Source organism: Numida meleagris, chromosome 3 (assembly GCF_002078875.1).
Source record: "Numida meleagris isolate 19003 breed g44 Domestic line chromosome 3, NumMel1.0, whole genome shotgun sequence".
NCBI classification, from domain to species: domain Eukaryota; kingdom Metazoa; phylum Chordata; class Aves; order Galliformes; family Numididae; genus Numida; species Numida meleagris.
The window spans coordinates 68044555-68068140 of NC_034411.1; the positions used below are offsets into that span (position 1 = coordinate 68044555).

Genomic DNA, 23586 nt, shown 5'->3' on the forward strand with positions numbered 1-23586 from the left:
CATACTAACTATATTTGAAACCACATGTTAAAATTCCTTGGATCTGCTGTTTGCTAGTGGTCTTAAGCTTTCAGTAAACATAAGTTTGTTACTGTGAGACAAATATATTAAATTTTCAGTAGTGAATATTCCTCTATACTATCAGCCAATAGGCCTAAACTGCTATACCGTATACACATTGCACTCCTGTCCTTTATAAAATAAGCTTTAATTATTTTAGCCCTTACTTAAAAAAAAAAACACCTTTAAAAATAATTTAAAATTACACTTCTTGAAGTACTCACTGACGTGATTGTAACTGTGGGGCCTCTCCCACCTCTGGTTCTTCCCCACTAGTCTGAAGCATGCTACCATTCTCAATCTCAGAGTTGTGATGATTAAAAAAAGGTTGAGAGATACCCAGGCTTTTATAGGGATAATTATGTTCGGTAGAGAGATATGAAATCATTCTGTTGCTTGTTCTTTGTAAAGCTGAAAAGACAGAACTCTTGATGTCCATCTTGCATCCTTCAAAGCTGGCAGTGCCAATTCTAGTGTCCAGAACAGCACCCGATTTGGACATCACCTTTCTCCTTTCGAATTATACAACCAGCGGTTCCCAGCACTGTGTTAACTTTTCTTCGCTAACCGTGTTGACAACAACATGATCACGATCGTATTGTGTGCCCCCTGTAAAGAAAAATTCCAAGAGTATAGATTAGCTCCGACCAGGCAGACTGCACCCTGGGTTTCAGGGCTACTCTAGTAAGTGCTGACGTAGATGGCTTTTCCTTCTCCTAAGGCACTGAAAAGACAAACTATGTTCATTTTCATCACCACCTGCTTTTGGAATTTCTTTTGAAACAGGGAGGTCTGCCTGCTCCTCTCCACCCCCTTCAGTAACTCAGCACTTCAGCCTTTTCAGCCTGGATGAAGAAGGAAGAAAACACCGTAATACAGTCACGTCTGACTCCTTAAAGACTGCCACTTCCCAAAAGTCAAAGTTAACCGTTCAGTTTCCCTTCAGTGGTTGTCACTTTGTTCTAAAGATGACATTTACACTATGAAAGAAGTCCTGCTGTTAACAGACAATACAAGCAAGACCATACAAAAAAAAGTTAGAACAAGCCAGGGGATGAGGTTGGGTCTCCTTTATTCTTCACCACTGTCACCTTATGTTTTTCCCAGCTGCATCACAGGTTGCCATACACAGAACACGAGCAATGTTCAGCTGTTCCCAGTGGGAGCTGAGCATACCTGAACATAAAATCTATCCATTTCTTAGATTGGCTTCATTTACTCGTGATACACAGTGCCAAATGTGCTCCCACAGAAGAGTGCTACTACTATTCTGACTTGGACTCAGAAGCAGAGAGAAGTTCAACTAGAACTGAAAGTCAGAGCTGACTGCTTTTGATCTTGTACGTACTGCAGAAGCGTGCATGCCTTTCACGTGGTACCACGCCTGCTGTAGCCAGTACCACTCCCACTGGAAGCAGCCATCCGTACAGAACACTGGGACACTCCTACAGACACCGTCTGTCATTCTGCAACCCTCTCTCCCATGCCTCCCTACAGCCTCCTTACAGGAGAAGACGTACCCAGCAGCTAACAGCTTCCTGTGAGTGTACACACACAGATTCTAGCAGATCCTAGAAATAAATAGGCCAGGTACACGGAGCTCTATGTGGTCATGTGCATTTAATAAGCAGCTCTTTTGTACTAAGGAAATGCCATCTCAGGAACCTTGCTGATCTGCTTCAGAGATCTGGGGGAGGCTTGCTGGTGCCACTATCCCAAATCAGAACGGGTGTCTAAGAATCACAGAATCATTAGAGTTGCAAAAGACCACTAAACTAACCTAGTCCAATTGTCAGCCCATCCCCACCATGCCCACTGAGCATGTCCCTCAGCGCCACATCCACATGGTTCTCCAGGGATGGTGACTCCAGCACCTCCTTGGGCAGTCTGCACAAATGTGATTCACATCTCTCCCGTCACCAGTGATGGATTAAGCAGCAATAGAGATACACAACATAAATATTGGCAAATTTCTTCAGGAAAGAGAAACTAGGGGAGGAATACCAGATCAAATAAGTCCACGGGAAAAAGCTTTAACGTGCAGGTACCAAAAAAATAACATTGGCTACATCGCTCAGTTATCACTGCAGGGCAGGAAGCGCTCTGTCAGCAGTATTCAGTAAAATATAAATGTAATAATGGGAAAAGATCGGATTTCTTTCAGTGGAACCTGGGGCTATTTGCTATGATAAGAGCCGTGCTCTACGCAAGCCACTGCACCGCGCCGAGTATCCACTGGGTGGCACTGGCATTGCACAGCCAAGCAGCCACAGTCATTTACTGAAGAATTCATTACAGCTCCATTTGCGGGCAAGACTGGATCAGCAGAATTAGCAGAAACAGATAATGTTCCAATTATGCTTTCTCAAGTAAATGTACCTACAGAATGGGTCTGTTCTTTTGTGATCAGACCTACCCGTTATGAAGTTCATCAATTTTAAGTGCAAAATATGTGATGCACTTTTAACATGATTAACTGAAGTCACATCGGTGTGGTAGTACGCCGCTTTTTGGTGCAACAACAAACCAACTTCAGAAAAAAATGTATGTGGAGCCATTGTGAATTAGGACTGTCCTTTGAACTAGGGTCTTTTTGATGCATTTTACATTAACCGTCACCAGCTTTATAGGGCAGTAAAGAGAATTGATGAGTATTTGTGCCAACGCTGTATCACAGCCAGACATTATACAGTCCTTGTCTCACAATCCTGCCTGTCCTTTTTCGCCCCGAAGTGCTGACTGGTGACTGATAATTTTCTGGTTGTTGGGTTTTTTTGTTTGTTTGCTTTTGTGATTGTTGTAAGTAAAGCCACAACATCAATCCAAAATTAATTTAAAAACTGCTAAAAAAGAAATCAACAGCTATAACAATGATTATTCCCTCAAAGAAATGCAGAGTTATATAGGAACAGCTGATCATGATAATTGTGCTGCTTTATCAGACCTATCAAATTATGAAAGCAAAGACTGTTCAGAAACAGTACCTGCATGAAGCAAATTGGCTGTGACAACAACTGCAGTAAAATGTGTGTTGGATGCACACAGATATTAGGCTCCTGTGACAGAATTTCATGTTCACAATACAGGGATGGCCATTAATGAACAAATGAAAAAACTTTTCGCATCTATTCGCGTCAGTGCACAATGCTGCCTTTGCTTTCCTAATATCCTTTGTCTACTGCATCTACAACTAATGTATAAGAAAAATTGCTCTACACAAATTAAAGTTAATGAGAAGCTAGGTAAGAAAAACTTAGCTTCAGCATTTTTAAATAATTATATTCACATTACCCAATGCTGAGTAAAATTAACTGAGGGTATCTACAACACTGAGTGGACACTGGGAATACAAGATAAGCCAGTACTGTGAGTTCCTAAACTCTGTGCGGGAAAAATGCAACAAAGTCCTAGGGCCTGTATAATTGAGGAGGTCAGACTAGCTCATCGGGTCTTTTCTGATTCTAGATTAAAGTAACTGTAACACCATCTTTAATTTATAGGCACGTTTAGTGTCTATCCCACTGTAAATACCATGTAATTAAGACACAATGTAATGAGATAACACATTTGCTTACCTTTGATATCTAAAACCAGCTTAGGTTTCATCTTGCTGTAAATCCTGCCATCGGGACTAATATGCCAATACTGTTTGTCTTCATTCCGCTCAAATGACAGACCAAGTTTAGAGCCAGGAGTTATAAGATTTCCAACAATTGTCAAGCAGCAATCCTCTGCCATCTATATAATCAGAAAGGCAACAGCAATCATTCAAAAGGCCTTACTTCTCATCTCCACTATTTTTTTAAATCAAATAGAAGGGATGTAAGCAGATGAAAGCAGAATTTAAGAACTCCGTTCCCCTTAAGGAATGCATTTTTCCCCTGAACTCGAGGCTATTTATTTTTATTTCCATTCCTGTTTCTGCTGACAATCTCCACTAGGTAAGGACATTAAAACGGCCATGCTGTATCACATCAAAAGGTGCAACTAGCACCTGCCTCTATCTGTGGCTGATAACAGATGCTATGGAAGATTACATTCACTCTGCTCTGTATGCTGAACGTTCCTAGTACATTCTCTCAGTCTACAGCACTTTCTAGCCAAGAGACTTTTCCATGGTATCTCTAATACCTACATGCTTCCTGTCCCATGTGCAAATTTTCACTACTTACTGAGATCAGCGCAACTCTTTTGAACATGCACCTTTCCATATCATAACCTTTCTGTAGCAAGTAGGTCCACCTCTTTACTACTACTACAGCAAAAGAAAATATTTATTTGATATGCAACAGTTGACTTCCTTTGATGCACCCTGCCTTATTTTAAGGGCGGTTTGTCCACACTACAGGTAGTCCTGGCTAGTTAGTCTCTTCCATGCATCACCTCTGCTATCTTTTTGTTGTTGCTATCCTGTAATCTTTTCTAGTTCTGCAATAACCTGTTGAGCTTGAGAAAGGACATAGCCACACACTGTATGAAACATCACAGTATATCACAAAGGTACTTTCTTCTTTGTTCTATAAACTTTTCACAGTCATCTGTCAGATGATACGATGTCAGATCTCTGCAAATGTCTTTATGGCTAAGAAGACTACTGGCAAAAATCAAGCTGATTTGAAAAGAATGCTAAGGCTCTATCATTGCTGAATTAAATTGAATTGTTTTGTAGGAATGGTGATTTTCAATAGATCACCACAAGCCTTCTTGTAATTCTGAATTTACTTTAGTGGCAGTTTAAACATGTATCTGCCATTATTGATACGGCCCTAAATTATTAAATATACCATTTTGTGAGAGGAGTACTTCTTACTATCATAACCTAGAATTGAAATACAGCCACAAAGTAAATCAATTTAGTTCTCATTTGTATCTAAAAGTTTTCTCTACTGGGATGTGGAGGACTCAAAGCTTCCACATAGGTTCACGAGCCTGTTGCTTTGTGCATCTCTGAGAAATTCATCTTGAGTGAGGAAATCTAAATTCTTATCAATTTGTATCTGCTTCTGACAAATGAGAGGAATGACATTAACATCCTGCTCCCTGAATTATCCCACCTACCCAGGAACCTCGGGGCAGACCTCAAGATACAGTGACTCAGAGTCACTAAAGGTGCCCTAAACTTAGAGCTACAAAAGCAGAAATTCTTCCAGTGAACTATATCTGCCTACGTGCATGCACCTACCCACCCATGAGCTTCATTTTCTAAAATGTGGTGAAAATCATTTGTTTATGCAAAAAATACAAAGACTTTACTGCCATTCAATAGAAAGATGGCAGAGCTTGGTAAGAGTTCAGTTACGGAAGATCAGTGTTGCCCTCCTGCACTCCATACCTGAATGCTATACAGCACAAGCTGTGTATTTTTCATGCACAACAAAACTGCACTATCAAATACATAAACAGGGAAGAGAAACCACAGAGCATTTATCCAGACTCATATAATACCGTGCTGTCATGATACGAAAACTTACAATGAAACGTTTGAGGGATACGGTCATGAGAAAAGTCTTTTGTATATGATATTAAAGCTTTTAGCTTACTGGGCATCATTTCACTGCCTGCATAAATCCCTTTTACCACTGCATCTGTCCTGTAAACACGTCCAAACAATGCCGTAGCTTATTAACGGCAAGATTCTTCCCTCCAGCACAGATGACGTGGTTATAAACATCTGCTTTTGAAGTTACACAATCCTATAGAAAAAGTTCACATGATTCTTTCCAGTCAAGCTGTTTAACAGTATTAAAGTAACTTAATTTTGTTTGGCCTGAATCCCTACCTAAGACTGCTCACGCTTAAACATTATGAACTGCAAATACCTCTGCTCACCTCAATGACAATTTGCACAATTAGTTTTATGAACTGTGAGAAAAGTAGGACCTCATTTGGGAAATTGTATGGAGGCATGGAAAAGGGATGGAACTTGACAAACATGGAATAACCACCAAGGGGGGTGGGGAGAAGTAGGATTTCATCCTTAAGCTTGTCTGAATGCGGTAGAGGATACAACCTATATACTTCTGTAATCTTTTTGCTGTGGAAAAAGAGGACAAGAGAGTAAAAGGAGCTCATTAAAAGCACGATGATGATCTTCCAATGCCGTTTGTATTTTGTTCGTCCCATCCCTGGAGGCGCTCAAGGCCAGGTTGGATGGGGCCCTGGGCAGCCTGAGCTAGGGGGTGGCAGCCCTGACAATGGCATGGGGTTGGAACTGGGTGGGCTTTATGGTCCCTTCCAACCCAGACAGTTCTGTGATTCTATGATTTGTAAGACTACTATTGTTTAGGGTAAAAGTATATAACAACTAAATCTCAGATTTTCAATTACATCAGAAAAAAAAGGATCATGTAACTATGACACCTAAAAAATCCAGAGTTCAGTGCAACAACCAACCACCAAACACACACCAAGCAGAAGCTCTGCAGAGACTGTGGTACAGCTGAAACTGAATAAACCTATACAATGAATTAAGATTATTGAGTAGAAACTGAATTCGGTGAACCCTGTAATTGAAGAGGGAAAAAAAGAATTCACATTGAACCTGAATCTTACCTGGTACCTTATGAATCCATCCTGATAAACCCAGATTTGATCATCTGAGTCTACATCTTCAGCAGCCTGTATTCTGAGAAGACTCAAATTGTCCAAGTTTCCATCAGTTGACATGAACTTTCCTGTTTCCTTGTTCCGAAGCCTGAAGTACACACGTTTCTGTAGAAAACAAAATAATAAAAAATGTCAACAACAACAGAATTCTAACCACAGTCTCTCTAATGCACCATGTACCCTGCTCTGGCAAACTTCAGAGCAGTCAATACTCAGTGCTGATCCTGGTGCATCTCTATTTCAGAAATCTTACTTTCCTGTTTTAGAATTGAATAACAAAGTCACTGTCTAAGATGAGCCAAGCTTTGAGAACCTGCCATTCTGCATGGAGACCTAGTATTAGGCTTGCCCATGCACTGCGATCAGCACATAGTGGGATGCTAAGAATGTTGAATTCTGTACAGCAGTACCTTTTCTGTGTAGATGCTCCTAGTCTTTACAAAGGGTGCACTTGTACAGTGCTGCTTATTTTACTTGGCACCAAGTGTTACACTTGACATTCATGCTATGGCTTGTTTCACATTCACACTACTGTTCAGACAAGCTCTTGGCCAGGGCAGTCAAAATGCATTATTCCTAGCTCTGCTTAAGGCTATACAAAGACAGCTCCATGACAGTAAGCATTTGTTACCAGTACAAGTAATCTGTGAGTTACAAAAAGTTGTTTCCTCAATAAAATGCAGCTCAGCGAGAACCTCAAAGGCTCAGAGGATTGCTGCAGCATTTGGACCAAGTTACGAGGTCCCTAACTGAGAACAAAACAAAAAGGGCAATATAAGAAGTTTTACATTAGATTTCCAAAATTATTTTTCTATGTAGTAAGCAAGGAAGGACTTTTTATTCCCTCAGTCGGCACAGTATCACTCCTATTCAAAGTGATCCAATTTTGTTGACGCATTTTTTGTTGTTGTTCCAAAAATAACGTAGATAGTACTGACAGTGTAGCAGTGAGATGTTTAGGAGCTAATGATAAGACTAATCTATATATAGTAGTTATACCCATTAGCTGTTTAAATTATTCACCAATCCGTATATGCCGTCTTCAATACTTTCATTTAAAGTATGCTAATGAACAGTTTAAGCAGCAGAAATACAAAGCCACATAGCATAATCAAATAGCTTTTATTACAATGAAACTGTAGAACAATTTCTTCATGCAATTGGCATTGCTGAAGCTTGTGACATGCAGCAAGATTTTAACAGTTTTCAACTGTATAATACCTCCTCATCCCATTACTAAATACATCGGTACTTCACAACCTCATGCCAGCTACTCACCTGCAGTAAAGGTCTCAGAGAACCTATCTGACAGCAGCCACTCAGTTTGTACCAATCTGGAATTTCATTTGGTGATAGCAACATCTGACGTCCCCTGTAATTACTATGCTCATAAATTATCCATCTATGGGGGAAAAAAGTGAAAAAAAAAATAATGCTTTTGCTGCCAAACTCTGCTTTTGAATAAAAAACACAGTTTTAACAGAAATATATCCCAGAGAACAGCACTGTTAAGTATTTAAGCCAATGTCTGATAGCACTAGGATTCTTCCTAATGGGTCTTTTAAATCACCACATGATTTTATTATTTTGTCAATGGAATCAAAGAGGAGTGAATTGGATTTCACATTGTGGAGTCTTGTCATTTAAAAATTACAAGTTGAATAAATTTCAGTTCAGTGAGCTAAGGAAATCCCTTGACCCGTTTATCCAGATAGGGAAAAAAAAAATCATTATTTTCTTGTCTTAAGGGGAGAATCCAATTTTTAAGTATCGTCTGTCTTCAGAAGGCACTTGGACTCCTCAAGGAGCACATACATATATGCTACGTAAGCAGTGTGCTAGATTGCTGCATATGTGAAAGCAGTAGCGCTGTGCATCTTAACTTGGACAGGCTCGATGCACGTGGGCAAGATCTGCAGTGCAGAAGGCCCTGCAACAGAGTGAAATGATCTGGAGTATTTTGGTAGAGGTTTTATTTCAGAACATCTCTCCTCTTTCCAAAATACCTGAGAATGGAAAAAAAAAAAAAAAAACAGCATACAGAAAAAATTTTAGCTTTCCCTAGAATATCTAAACAGGCTTACACAATCACATTCAGAGCAACCCATCAAACCTGACATCTGCATCTTTACCATTAGCCCAGATAGAGGAATATAACTAGATATTGAAATAGGTTTCAACACAGCAAAATCTGTTGACTTTTCTCACACAAATTTGTTGGGGTTGTCCAAAAACCATAGGCGAATTTCCAGTGCATGAACACTCAATAGGATCATTTTCCTATTGCCTTCCTTCCTCTGACTGATTTGTCAGTAGACTTAATATACCAGAAGCAGCACACTCACCTTAATGTCAGAGCTTTCTCATAGCCTATTACACATCCTTCCCCAGACACGACATTAAGAGAATTGTAAGTGGATCTCTCTTAGTCACAGAAGAGAGAAGACGAAAAACCCTTCAATGGGGCAGACAGTATGGATAAGGGCACCCAAAAGACAGATAACCTCCAGTGGTCCTTCCAACCTAAACCATTCTGTGACCCTGACCAGGAACTAGTCCAGCAGCTGACACTGCTATAAGGAAATCAGAGTTTTCATACCATAATCTATATCTTCCCAGTGAACAACCGAGAAAGATTTATATGTTCATTGGACAGGAAATGGATGATTCATGACTCCATTTTCTGGAATCATGGTAACCATGTTCTTGGCAAAGAAACAACACAGTGTTTGGCTTCATGTTATTTCTCCTTATGGAAGTGTAAATCAACTATATTGTGGTTATGGTGAGAGATGCTGAGATCTCAGGATAGTCAAAAATAAAGAGCATGGACAATCCGCACAGCTTTTCTCATGACCTGTATTTTTAAACTTCAGTGAGCTACGGAAATCCCTTGACCCGTTCCCCCAGATGGGGAAAATGGTTTGTACTTAAGACCAGGTATTAACTATCCACTTGAGGGCAATACTGAGCTATCCAAGAGCATCTCTCAGGCACACGCTTGGGGAATTTACCTCTTCAAAAGAGCACATTTAAATACAAAGGAAAAGTAAAAAAGAAGTGTGATTCTTCAAGCTAGAAAACCTTAAGGCAAGCATCTTGGTGGTAAAAATTAGCTCCAAGAAAAACACAAGAAGAGAAATTTAATAGATCTGCTGAGATGTTGAATGTTTTTAAACATCATAGACTATTTTTTTTTTAAACATGATCTTCTCGAGCATAGGGAAATACAGCCGCTTAAAAATGGTTTATGAATTTAACTGATAAATTTGTAACAAGAGTCTAACTCAATTCCTGAAGTGAAAGGGATTATTACAAATAATATGCTACCAAAAAGAGCGGTATCGTGATCTCATTTTATCAGTGTTCATAACACCGAGGTAAAAGAACAAATACAAAGACTTGTATTTTGTGCAAAGTATTTTTAAAGTATTTTGAACTTATGATACAGGACACAGATCACAAGCTGTATGATTCGTTATGATCAGGACCTAAAGCAAAAGCACAGAGGTTAGCTTTAACATTGCTATGCAAGCTAGCTTCTATAATATTAGCAGGAGAGTTGGGACCCGCTTCCTTGTGAGCTTTGTTCAAATTCATTTCAGCTTCTTAGAAAAGCACAGGGCACCTCCTTGTGAGTCAGTGATAACATGGTAGAATCAGGATGAAAGTAAGTTTCTGTATTAAGTATGATGTGCATTAATGCACCGTGCATATTATGTTATTCCAATTTTATTCTCCTTAGTTTCTACCACCTGTTTTGTTTTTTTTTTTTTCCCTGTTGAATAAATACTAATTCTAAAAAAGCAAGAAGTGATTTTAAACTCACGTGCCGCCAAGGACTTGAACTGAAGCTATTCGAGGATTGTATCCCAGGAACCGGAGATTTAAGATTTCTGTAGTGAATTCAATTTTTTTTCCTTGGAAACCCACCTTTTCAAAAAGAGCTATACATGGCTCAGACAGCTCCTGCACAAAGAAGACAAACACTTTTATAGGACGTTAAAAGCCAAAATGCTGACTGTGAACATCATTACTCCACGCAACCCTTTTGTATCAGTCTTCTGATTGTTTCAACTCAAAGACCCTGAAAAATGCTTTTGCTTTGCAACAAGATACTTAAAAGAAACAAATGAAAATGTCATTAAAAGCCCTTATAGAAAAGCACACAGGGGTTCTTTTTGCATGCACCATCAGGCTTCCTTATCGTAAGGCACACAAAAATCTGTGGACAATTCTTGCATACCTTAATTAAATTTTAAAACACATTCTAGTTCATGCCATATCCCTCTTTCATTGCACTAACCCCCATTCACTGTAGGAATTTTCATTTTCAGATCTCAACACACAGATAATACTGGTTTCTACAGGTTCAAATTATGATAGTCTTGTCAGCATTGCTTATTCCTCACAGCTTTCATTTTTTAGCTTCTATAGTAGATTATGATAGTATCACCAAACAAAAGTGTAAGATTCATCTTTCTGAAGTAAAATTCATGACTTGGGCAAAAACTAACATCTGAATTTCCCAGATTGTTCTGGGAAGATGATTCTTCACTTTCTCTGTCAAAATGTTTCTGGTTTAAAGGGTTCCTACCCACACAGAAGATCCTGCATCACTGAATCTATTTTAAATGCCTTCTGGGTGATGAACCTTGGATTCTTTTCTGTGCAGCAGGTAACTGTAGTGGATTGGAAACCACCTCTCATGATTATGGCCCTTCCCTGGAAGCTGGGAGGTAGGGGTTTGGAAATCCCTCAGGGTAAAGTTAATTAAACCTGAGTATCCTGGTGACACATTTTATAGTCACAGATAGGGAGTGGCAGGGTCATTTTTTTTTCTCACCGGTCTTCCAGTCACAACACTGTGAACCCAATGCCACAGCCAGAAGAGCTCCTTACTGCTGAGATGCATTTGCATACTTGAAACATATCAACACAAAGCAAGGTCTGAAAAGACTCACAATGGTCTCAGTCACAAAAACGGGCCATGCCAAGAGAGAGATGGCTCCACACGCACCCTGCAGTGAATGTCTATGCTTCCCCGTGTTTTTCCAAGGAAAAATCTAACATCAACCAATTTCTTGACGGTGCTGAAATTCTTCTTAAACCTTCCTTTTGATGTTTAAAGGCCCAGATGATAACGCTACATTAGCATCACCATCACCTCAGCAGTAGTCCAGATTATCACAGAGCAGCTGAGCTGTTTCCTGTTTGCACACATGACATTAGTTTGCAGAAAACACCAGAGAGGTCTTTCAGCTTACTCCAAATTCAGAGTAGACTAATCCCAGTATTAAAGGTTAACACAAGTTAGACTATCGAGCATAAACATCACTAAAGAGCTCAACATGGAGTACAATTATTTCCCAGTATCTCTGAACCCTCAGTCCTTTTACAGAGCTGCACCTGCCTTCTGTGATATAAAACAGGTCAGACAGCAACCCTTGAGCCACATGCAATAGTTCAGAAATAATCTTCTTACTAAGAAAACACAGAGAAAAAAGGAAATCCTCCAATTTTCAACCACACCTTCCACTCTGGGCATTTTTTTTTGTTTGTTTTAAGATTCAGCAGCAACATTGTTATACAAAACATTCCCTACAGCAAGAAATACAAGGTCATCTTAGAGTTTTCTAGCTTGCAGTTCTTCCCATGCATTACACTGTACAAAGCAGACTTCCACGTATATCTACATATAGCTATTTCACACAGTTGCTCATTAAAAGCAAGTATTTTCAGCATGACTATTCAAGTATAAACCACATCCACGGTTGCTTCTATTATGTTCAGGGAAAAGAACACACAGCAAACTCAAGAAGGAAAAACACTCTTTTCCATGAGTAACAACCACTTGCAGCATGCAAAGTAAGTATAATCAAGCAAAGATACTGAGATGAATAAAAGCCCTTTTAATTTCACTTCCAAGTTTATAAAATATCCCCCCTTTTTTTAATGGTCCCTTAGAAGTGGATCACTGCAAAATGGAGCTAAGCTGGGTAGTTACATCAGTTTTGCATATTAAAGCAAAAAAAAAATGCTTCTTGGATGGAAATGTCACATGGAAGAATCACAGGAAAAGTTGTAGACCCAGCAAATGGTGGGGAGGAATTGAGAATGTCACTGCCAAAAACCAACCACAGAATAAATGTGACAGGTGAAACTAGTACCAAGAACAAGTTCAAGCTTCCATAAAATTGTGAAAAATGAACAATATAATCATTTCCATATAACTTCTTACTCTTTGTATTATAGTTTGCTAATAAACAACTGAGCAAAGCAAACCGTTTTTCTCATCTCCTCAGCTAAGAAGCCTCTGAAGAAGAAGAAAGCACCAGCACATAACCTGCAGACAGATACAGCTCGTTACCACTCTTTGAAGTGTGATAAATTGTAGGGCAAGAACAATTTTCAGAAGCTTTAAGAACTGTCATTTGGCTTTTTTAAACGCAAGAGTCTCTGTCACAAAGAATACATTTTTCAGGAGAAAGTTGATCCTACCAGTGTGAAATAAGCATTTAAGACCCAAGAGCTTGATACTGATATGTACAGAAGAGCCTATTTTAATCCACGGTGGCCACCCAGCAAGTTTGGCTTGAACCACTTCTGTTGTTTTTAATGCCATCTGTCTACAGCACTGTCAAAGAGTTCAGAAGGCAGACATACTTACTGCAAATGTTTGTTTACATTGTACATCAAAATGCTCCAGAGACATGAAAGAGGATGACACATTTTAGTTCTCCTTTGTCAACTGCTACGTCACTAACAAAGTTACCAAAATTATAGTGGACTGCAATACAGTTGCCAGATTCAAAGAGGAGAGTCAATAAGGTACTCCTCCATTTTTAGAATGAGTACCACCTCTTTTGTAAAGTTGCATTAAGTTCCTGGATTCCTGACTACATTTTGCTAGTAATTACTTTGATCTTAAGAGATACTTGCAGTTTCCATAAGCAATCCATCATAATGATTGGTTACAGGCTTGAACAAACTTGTTCCTGTCCACTGAGGAGTTACAAAATACATAAATGTTGTTTAGGTTTGTATCTAATGCACAGAACAACAGTGTTTGATTTTGCTGAACGGCATTGGCTGTTGCTTTATCTAAAAGGGTACATTATTTCATGATGCATACAAATTGCATTTCCCTGATGATACAAAGAATGTTTTATAAGTACATGTATTTCATGCAAAGTTCCCTAGCTGACGCTTGCTCTTTTAACATGAGTAAAAAACAAGGATCACAGTACAAGTATTACTTCACACTGTCCTACTGCCATTTCTCAACCTATTTTAAGTTGTCTCTTCTACTGGGAAATAAAAGTCTGACACATCCTTAACTATCTCTACAGAAATCCTTTTTAAGCCGTTATTGAGAACAGCAATGCCAGACAGCTGTTCCTGTGAAGTCCTCTCTTTTGCAAAAAAAAATGGCACAGAGGTACAAAAACTGACTGCAGACAGGATGTTTCACTGCTGTGGCAAAGGAAAAAGAGTGCTGCTCTACTGTTTACATATCTTTAACATTTTTATTGTCACAAAAGGAAAAAAAAAATATGGAAGGGAGACATCAGTGTACTTATCTGCTTTACTTACTATATTTATAATCCGTAAAGATTTTAAAACTGCTTGGGATGAACACCCCATTGCCATCAGATCTGGATAGATTCCCTCTTCTAACACATACTGGTTACCAGAGAATTCTTCCTGGTCAAACACTATGCAGCTGTAGGAAGAAGCACAAGAAATTGTCTTTTTGGGAAACTGTGGAAGTAAAAAGGTGGTAGTGTTTCTGAGTCTTCAGTAAGAAGTACTGGCAGAAACATCACGTACAATGTTTTGTCCTGATAAGCTAAAGATCAATGCGTATGTGTGCATACTGCAAAGCATTGTTCTTTGTAAGTCCTCATAGGTAAAATCATTTCAGATGCTAGAAAGCCGTTTGATTTTATTTTTTTTTAATTTTTACCATTTCAGTGATTTTTCAATATTCGTTTGATATAACTTACCTGCCACCTAAAATTTTTGAAGACTTCACAGTAAATGAATCAATACATCTTGTGTTTTTTTCAAGTATTTGACAGTTACCCTTGAATTCAGGCTCTGAAAATAACTGGACCTTTAAAGAGTCATAAACATATTTAAAAACAATTAATGCTTTAACCTTCATCAACACATCTCTACCATTACTTCTATAACTACATTACTATGTATTCAATACCCGGATTAATTCAGTTTCATAGATTTTTTGTTACATTTTCAGTGTTGTTACTTTGCTATCTTGAACAAGGATTGCAATGCCAAAAACCACCTCTGGCTGTAAATAATTAAATAACATGCAAAATAATTCAAAGAGCACTAACAAAGGTAGCTACTCTGACTGCCTGCTGCTGGAGAAGACATAAATCCCCACACAACAGATAGAACAGGCACAGGATTAGCAAAGGGTGATAAACTGTTCTGTTTTAGTTTCTTAATCCATTTAATCTCAAAAATACATACTCTTCTCACTAAATGAAAACTATCTGTTTCTCAGAGCATAAATGGTGCACAATCTTGGCAAAGTACTCAGACAGCATGCCAACAGGTGTGGTAAATATTCTTGGAACAGATGGGCTCTGTGTGCCTCTTGTAACTATAGCTGTATTCATGTCAGTTCTTTCTTTCTGTGCTCTGAGGATGAGAGGGTATGAAAGGATAAGTCACCCAGGCTTTTGTCCTTGTTAAAAAGAAAAAAATTCTTAACAGCAAACCTGCTAATTTGGTTAGAGGATAATTAACTCTGATCACACAGAAGTCATTCACACTATCACATGCCTACCAGCTTTATTCACTCTTAGCGGAGATACAAGTGCAGGCATGCACAGCATTTTCCAAAGAGGAACATGCTGACAAAGGATACTGTCTGTTGACTGCAAGCCATTATTTCTTAGTTTCCTTAGGATGAGGTCTATAGTCGTAAATATTTTTTCATGCATATAGCAGAAAATAAGCAGCCTGGAGATTTCTATTCCCCAGAGTTCATACATATTCCTATACTGGATACTCCAGTAAGGTGTGTTACTAATTATGAATGCAAATTGAGAAAACCAAGGCTTTTCTCCCTGGTTTTCAGTTCCATGACATATTCACTGTTTTGACTGAAAGTAATAACTTCCTACAGGCAAAAAGACAAAAAGGTTCAGAATTATGGAAGAATGAAAAAAGGCCCCTCTTTAGTCTCACTATCAAAGAACGTTCTAGTACTTGCAAACACGAAAAAGTCAAACAAAAACATTTTTGACCCACTGAACAGACAAATTCACTTTGCCATTTCCTTTCATTTGTTACTGACAAATATGTTGTTAACTTTTAAGCCCAACTCAGAAAGCAGCATTTGTGACTGAATGAGTTTCACTTCAAGTGCAACCACCACTAGCAGAACAGTTAACAAAGGAATGAGGTTGAAAACTAAGTCACAACTATTGAGTACACCTCACTTGCGTTGCCCTTGCTTCTGCAACAGACTCCAGGTAACTTTAGCTGGTCACTGAAGCTCTGCATAGATGGGCAAAGGCTCCAGGTTCTCAGAACAATTCTGATATTCTCAAACAGCTCACCCTGTGACCCAAAACACTGCCTGGGCCCCAGAAAATTTCTAAAGACAGCTATATATTACATCCCAGCTTTCTAGGACATTCATGGCTTTAGTTAGGAGGTTCAGAAAGCAGCTCTCCTTCTTCACTTAGCATTCTCACTCTTTGACTAATTGACTATCTATGCAAAAACCTGGGTGTTACAGTATAAAAAAAGCTTGATCCCATTTCTTCACATTACACAAACACTACAGAGTATGTTTCATGCACTTAGAGAAATATCTTACCTTGACTCTACCCCTTTCACTTCCAACAATATCCTACAAAAATTTGGAGAAGAGAAAAAACAAATTTTAAGGAGTGCTCAATTAACAAATGTGCAAAAGTTTATTATTAATCCTTGCTTAAAAAATGTATATAAACTGGATTGAATAGAAAAAGACTACCTAGAAATACTTCAAAGAAACTAGCAAAAGAAGCATAAAATTGACTCCTTACCATAACAATGGGTTGAACTGAAGATATTTTGCAATTCTTCCCCCCCCATGCCTCAATGCTGGGATATAGCCCTTTATCCAGTATGTACTGCTCCCCTGTAAATTCAGGATTCTCATAAGCCACCCACCTAAGAGAAAGAGAAGAAAAGGGCAGTGAGTAAAGGTCATATTACTTATTCCAACATGCAGAACTGTATATTCGTTACTATCTGAAAGTAAGAACAAATCAACAGTTTCTCCCCTCAAAAGATAAACTGCAGTGCTAATAAATCTCTAAATCAACAAAATCACAGATTTGATTCTCCAAAACTTTTGCAAATTCCACTTTGATTTGCCCTACTATTTCAATACGATTCAGAGTAAATAAACTAGAGCAGACCACAAGTTCAAATACATCATCTGTCGTGTTCAATATCTTCATCGATGATGTGGGTGAGGAGATTGAGTGCATTCTCAATAAGTTCAGAGATGACAGCAAGTTGGGAAGAAGTGCTGATCTACATGGGAGTAGGAAGGCCCTACAGAGAGATCTGGACAGGCTGGATCGCTGAGCTGAGGCCAGTGGGATGAAGTTCAACAAGACCAAGTGCTGGGTCCTGCACTTTGGCCATAACAACCGCAGGCAGCACCACAGGCTTGGGGCAGAGTGGCTGGAAGACTGTGGGTGTCGATTGATGCTCAGCTGGACATGAGCCAGCAGTGTGCCCAGGTGGCCAAGTAGGCCAATGGCATCCTGGCTTGTATCAGAAATAGTGCTGCCAGCAGGAGCAGGGAAGTAACCATCCCCCTGTACTCAGCACTGGTGAGGTTGTACCTCAGGTACCATGTTCAGTTCTGGCCTCTCACTACAAGAAGGACAGTGAGGCCCTGGAGCATGTCCAGCGAAGGGCAGTGAAGCTGGCGAGGGGTCTGGAGCACAAGTCTTATGAGGAGCAGCACAGGGAACTGAGATTGTTTAGTCTGGAGAAGAGGAGACTCAGTGGAGACCTTATCACTCTCTACAACTCCCTGAAAGGAGGTTGTGGCAAGGTGGGGGTCAGCCTCTTGTCCTGCATAACTAGTGAAAGGACTTGAGGGAATGGCCTCAAGTTGCACGAGGGGAGATTCAGATTGGAGATTAGGAAAATTTTCTTCTCTGAAAGAGTGGTTAGGCACTGGAATAGCCTGCCCAGAGCGGTTGTTGAGTTGCCATGCCTGGAGGTGTTCAAGAAACATTTAGGCGTTGTATTAAGGGACATAGTTTAGTGGGGATATATTAGTGGTAAGTGGATGGTTGGACTGGATGATCTTGGAGGTCTTTTCCAACCTTGGAGATTCTATGATCTGTTAGATACCTTTAAAAGCTGTCTCCAGTAAGATTACTTCGAGATGTTTCAAAATACTGATATTTTGTCTAGACTAAGTTTTTATCTAGAATATCAGGCAGATATCAGAATAAAATTGTTTGGTTAAAACTAACTTTCAGAGTAATCTGAGCAATAAAGATATTTACAGGGAACATTAAAAGTCAATATTCCAAAACTTCAGTTGTTTTCAAGAAAACACACACAGAAATTTGCAGAAAGTTAAGCTACAACAAAAGGCATAAACACTAATGGTGGTAGAATGTTTCCTGCTGGGAATCACAGACATCAGCAGGAAGAATGTCCTTGACAGTCAAGCATTAAGGCCATCAAAAATTTAACTGGATTAATGTATATAAACTCAATGCAATCATTACAACTACTTAGTCAGATCTCATTCCTGATACAGGCCACAAACTCAGATTTCTGCATCAAACCCGCAACATCAGTCTCAGCCAGAGACAGTCAGCTCTTGAGACAAACACTTGAAAAGCAACCAAATCATTGTATTAGTCTGTTCAACCCTCAATTACCACTGCAGTGCTTTATTTCTGCTATACCTGCTATCAGCTGGTCTTGCTATGTGTCGTCTACTACATTCAAGTAATCTTTCACAGCCTTCTCCCAATCCAGGGTCTGTACTGCAAGCTCAGATAAAGTATTCCTGCATCAGCATTGCTCTTGTTTTTGTCGTAAGCTAAATAAATTCTGTCGCCTTTCACTGATAGAATTTTTTTTTTCTTTTTTTTTTTTTTAAAGTACAGACGTTAGAACTGGTCAGAATAACAACTGAGTTTCATTCATTACATTTATGCAGGGATTGGGACATCTTCCTGGTTGTACAAGACAATCTACTCGTAGTCAACCTGCTTTTCATTTTGGCCTATGCATTACATAAGGAGTGCATGTTTATTCCAAAACACAGTTTCAGTGGGTTCTTCATACAGAATGTCAACACTAACAACAACAAAAATCAACATCATTACATGTACTGAGATTAACCAGATTCCATTAAGCAGCAGTTTTAGCCCAAGAACAAATGCCAGATTCTCTGCAGAGACAAGAAGTGGGGTAACTTCAAACCAAATAAAGCTACAGCAACACATATGCGCTGCGAGTACGGACTTCCTATTATTTGTCCATGGCAAGCATTCATAGAGTGATTCACGTTTATCACTATTCACATCTCTTGGTTTGCCTCAGATATAATCAGGTATTCTAAATTGTTATGCACTAATTACTTAAGGCACTTTTCAAGGCACATTTCAAAATTGCCTCATAGTAATTCATCAAAGAGACACTGGTATGTAGAATAAATTAAGCCGAAAGTTCAAATGTCTCAGGTGTGTTTAGACCTGCATGCCACATACACCAAAAGAAAATGAGGTTTCATTAATCGATTTCTTGAGTGGATTCATGTTCGATTTTTCAGCGCACAAATACCAAGGTATAACTGCAATGCATGACAGTTGAACTTAATTGACATCTATGAAAACAAGCATTTCTGATATTAAGTGAATGATAAAACATGCCAGATCCCTTCCAGGGGCCCCTCAATAGCAGGTATTTCTTTTCCTTCTCTCTAAAAAGAAGTCTGAGCACAGAAGCAATGACAGTATCTTACTTTAAGCACATGTTTATGTTGAAAACAATGGGATTTAAATTAATAAGTACTGCTCTTCCATGCAAGTCAGCCCATGTTGGAAGATTGCTGGAGTCAGGGCTTACTGGTGAAATCCTCGTGCTCTTCCACTTATTCAGAAGCCCATGCAGGCTGCCAGCAGCGCCAGTAACAGCAACAGGAAGGGGAAAGCTGAATGCAGCACCAGCTGAACCTCTCCGACCTCAAAACTATCCCCAGGATGAAGCACTGTTTTAATCTGACTTCTGACCTACAGGAAGGCCTGCAGAACAAGACCCAGCCTCCATACCTAAGCAGAAGAGTCGCGCCTCAGCACCACAAGAACTGAAGTGTTACACTGCAGCCTACCCTACCCCACAGGGAGCAACTTTCCTTAACATAATAATTTTGTAACCCCCAGCCCAACAAATTGCCTTAGGTGGGCTAAGCAACAGCCTCATTCCAAGTCACTGCCAGAACTGTGCCAAAGACTTCACTCTGCACTGTATTTGATACTGGAATCCTACTCTCAGTGTTGTTCAGATTCATACAATAGGATAGATTACCTGCTGCAAGAACCTACTTCCTTCTCTCTCAGCTACAGAAGAAATGGCATCACCTTAGTATTAAACTAAATGACATAGCTGTAAAAAGTTAAGCTTTCAGGCACTGAAGATCTCTTTTAGGTTTGAAATAGAATCCATAATATTTAAACCTTAAATACTACATGTAGACAACAGGTTTAAATTGGTCTATATGTTAATATCATAGACCACGTAGGGCCAGGGAGAAAACTGGCACTTGAATCAATAACAGGAAGAAAGAGGTAATTAAATTCAATTTGTAAGAAAGAGAGGAAACAGATTATTTACCACACTCATTTGTGCTTGTGATTTCTAGTGTCCCACAGACCTGTGAACTTTTTGTTCTCTTCAACATCAGTTCAGCTCAGTTCAGAGATGGAGGGAAAGAGGAAAGTTTGTTTGAAATGTTCCTGCAGGCAACCAAAGGGCTCTTACCTATCCAAGCACCCAATGGTAGTTTGTTCCTGTACAGTGCCTCCTTAGTTCTGCTCACACTGCCATCCTGAGTGCACTTAGTAATCAAAATATGATATATCGAACCTATCTACCAACTACCCATCTCTTAATGATTTCCTCACTAAACAGACAAATCTGTGCTGTGGACTAATTACTTGAAAATCAGAAGGAAACCAGTATGAATTACAGGACCACAGTAAACAAATACCTATGCAGAACACACCCCTGGAAAAGTTCTTCCTCCAACTTGAGGAAAAAAAAAAAAGGATCAACTAAAATACAGGAGGCTTTTTGACTAATTTTGGCAAAAGCTTCACATGTTTATAGGTAAGGAAAATTGTAAACATGCAATTCCTGTGATTTTAATAACCATTAAACATAAGCTTGAAGAATTATTAAGCAAAGAGGAAAGTCAAAATTATACAATGCAGCTCCTTTAAGTACTTGCTTAAACTTGTAAAGGGCGTTACCTGTTGCTATTAAATACTTTCATTTTCTACCACTTCCAGATCTGCCAACTTGGGAGTAAAGATCAAATCCTACTTAAAAAAGAAAGGCTTCTCCTATTTTCAAGCAGTCCAAATTTGTTTTCTCCCATACCAAATGGTAGAACAGAATAACCTGGTTTCTGTGCTTGGCCAATCTCTAAAGCATGCTCAAGAGCAAAACATTTATCAATTTAAAAGGAGTCAATACTCATCACTTTTGGATATTTTTCAAGATGTCTTTATAATGGATTTATATAAGCAATTAAAATATTGCTTGGAAACATACATCAGAAACAACAGCTGAAAATTTTAATGCAGCTAGCTCTTCTTTCCACAACAGAATATTTATTCCACAAATGCAGAGTTGGACTGTCTTCAGCATACAGTTTAGAGATGCAGTTTAGCTCAGAAGTTGTTCAGTAGTATCAATGTTCTGCAGCGTCAGCCTTTCTTTTCTTTGATATACCCTTTAAATTACAGAGCACTCAAACTCATTATGTGGGAAACACAGATTATGCGTTATCTGTTACTGCTATAACTGCTTACTACAGATACCTGTAGTTACAAAATGTTAGAGAAGGTTCAGGGCTTCTTATCGTTTGCTTTTTCTTTTTTTTTAAATGAAGTATTTTCAGTATGTTACCAGGAAGATTACTTAGAAATACTATGACAAGCTTTTATTGAACCTGTAACAGTTCATTATGACATCACGTATGAGCAAGTCTAAATAGCTCTAGGAATTGCTCAATGGATTATTCAACACTGTGTGACTGATTTCTTGGTAGGAAATGCATTAAAAAAATTCTACCTGAAGAATTACTTAACGCTTAAAATAAAATAGGATGACTTAACATGATTCAACTTCCTGTCACATTAACATTTACTAAGACCACCACCCCAAAATGCTGCAACGCTCACAACCTCTTTGGAAACAAAATGCTCATACAAGACTGTAAAAGTGGACTGAGAGTAACTTTTTACAAACAATGCACCTAAATAAAAAATATGCTTATTGCTACAAATTACACCTTTAAGAGACTAGCAGGTAAGATCACTGGAGCAGGAGCAGAGTCTGTGGGACAAGGGTTTTGTTTGTAATAACATCTAGCCAATTTTACCATCAAAGTATCGGAGTCACTCTTAATTACTAGAATATTCATACTTAAGTACGATTCCTATCTCAATTGCAACAGTCACATTTACTAGAACAGCTACACAAAGGGTGTGATAGGCGCCCCACAATTTGTTTCCCAACCTTCAGAGGAGTCTCTTTCCCATGAATCTTCCTTGCATATTACAGAAGACAAAAGGACACAGTGGTTTCAAAGGTCACTATGCAGAAAAAACTGCTGTCACATCACATTCATACACAAATCAAAAGCATTCCTTTGGAAGGCACTGAGCTTGATTCTGCAGTCTTTACCCAGACAAAATTTGCAGAGATATCACACAGATAACACGCAGAAAAATTCAAGGTGTGGCTGGATAAGGCAGAGCTTTCAGCATGTCACTTGCATTCCAGGCAGGGAAAGAGACTGTACATCTCAGAATTTGTGTACTTGGAGACATGACTGCTAATATTTGTTTCTATTTCCAAAATACTTTGATGTGGTCTCCGGGGCTGTGAAATTCAATCTGCAATTAACGTATCCAATAAATCAAACAGTAAGATATACCAACTTATCAACTGCATGTGACAGCACAAATGGCACCAAGAAGAGGATTTGGCCACATCAGCAGTTTTAAGAACCTCAATGAACAACAACAACAAAAAATACACCCCTCCAAACAAAGAAAAAAAGGTTAAAAAAAATTTAAATTGTAGTGTTCACTACAAATGCAATGCTACTTTTCAGAAAGAAACTCCATTTTATACACAACTCAGAGAAAGAGTAAGGAATTTGCCTCTGCTCAAACACAAGAAGTGTAAGTAAAAATCAGAAAATAATTCCATAACAATTTTGCTGCTGAAATGCTTTTCCAACTACAGCCACAAGAACAAACTATTATCTCTTTGATGTTATCTCATCCACTATCATACTTTGCAAGTCAGTTAACTAACATTTCAATGTTGTAGCCAACATGCTCCAGTTAAAGGCAGAAATTTTTATCTGAAGACATCGCAGAGACATTAAAAGACCAAAGATGTTCAAATACTAAAATTCTAAAAATTGTACATGTAGTAGTTAAAATAGCACTTACACGCCACTTAGCACATTTATAGATTGCGTTCTCAGCCCATATCCAGTGTCTTTCAAATTGGAAACAATTCCTAACACATTAATGTTGGAACCTTTTGATCCGAAGTCTTTTTCACTGTACATTATCATATGCGAGCTTGTGAAGTCCTGTTAAA

The 23586-nt window shown here is 38.8% G+C and overlaps 1 protein-coding gene across 3 annotated transcripts in view; it reads right to left on the reverse strand.

Moving 5' to 3' along the window:
* Positions 368-23586, reverse strand: part of CRYBG1 (crystallin beta-gamma domain containing 1) — a 43778-nt gene continuing 20559 nt past the window's right edge. For 2 of the 3 annotated variants that reach the window (XM_021389666.1, XM_021389667.1), the window contains 10 exons: positions 23433-23578; positions 16740-16866; positions 16529-16561; positions 14676-14785; positions 14263-14392; positions 10496-10635; positions 7945-8068; positions 6613-6771; positions 3636-3798; positions 368-669 (listed from right to left, as the gene is read on the reverse strand). In XM_021389666.1, the coding sequence (XP_021245341.1) occupies positions 581-669; positions 3636-3798; positions 6613-6771; positions 7945-8068; positions 10496-10635; positions 14263-14392; positions 14676-14785; positions 16529-16561; positions 16740-16866; positions 23433-23578 (1221 nt within the window). In that variant the 3' untranslated portion in view covers positions 368-580. The remainder of the gene's footprint in view (positions 670-3635; positions 3799-6612; positions 6772-7944; positions 8069-10495; positions 10636-14262; positions 14393-14675; positions 14786-16528; positions 16562-16739; positions 16867-23432; positions 23579-23586) is intronic. The other variant, XM_021389668.1, reaches the window with a different exon arrangement.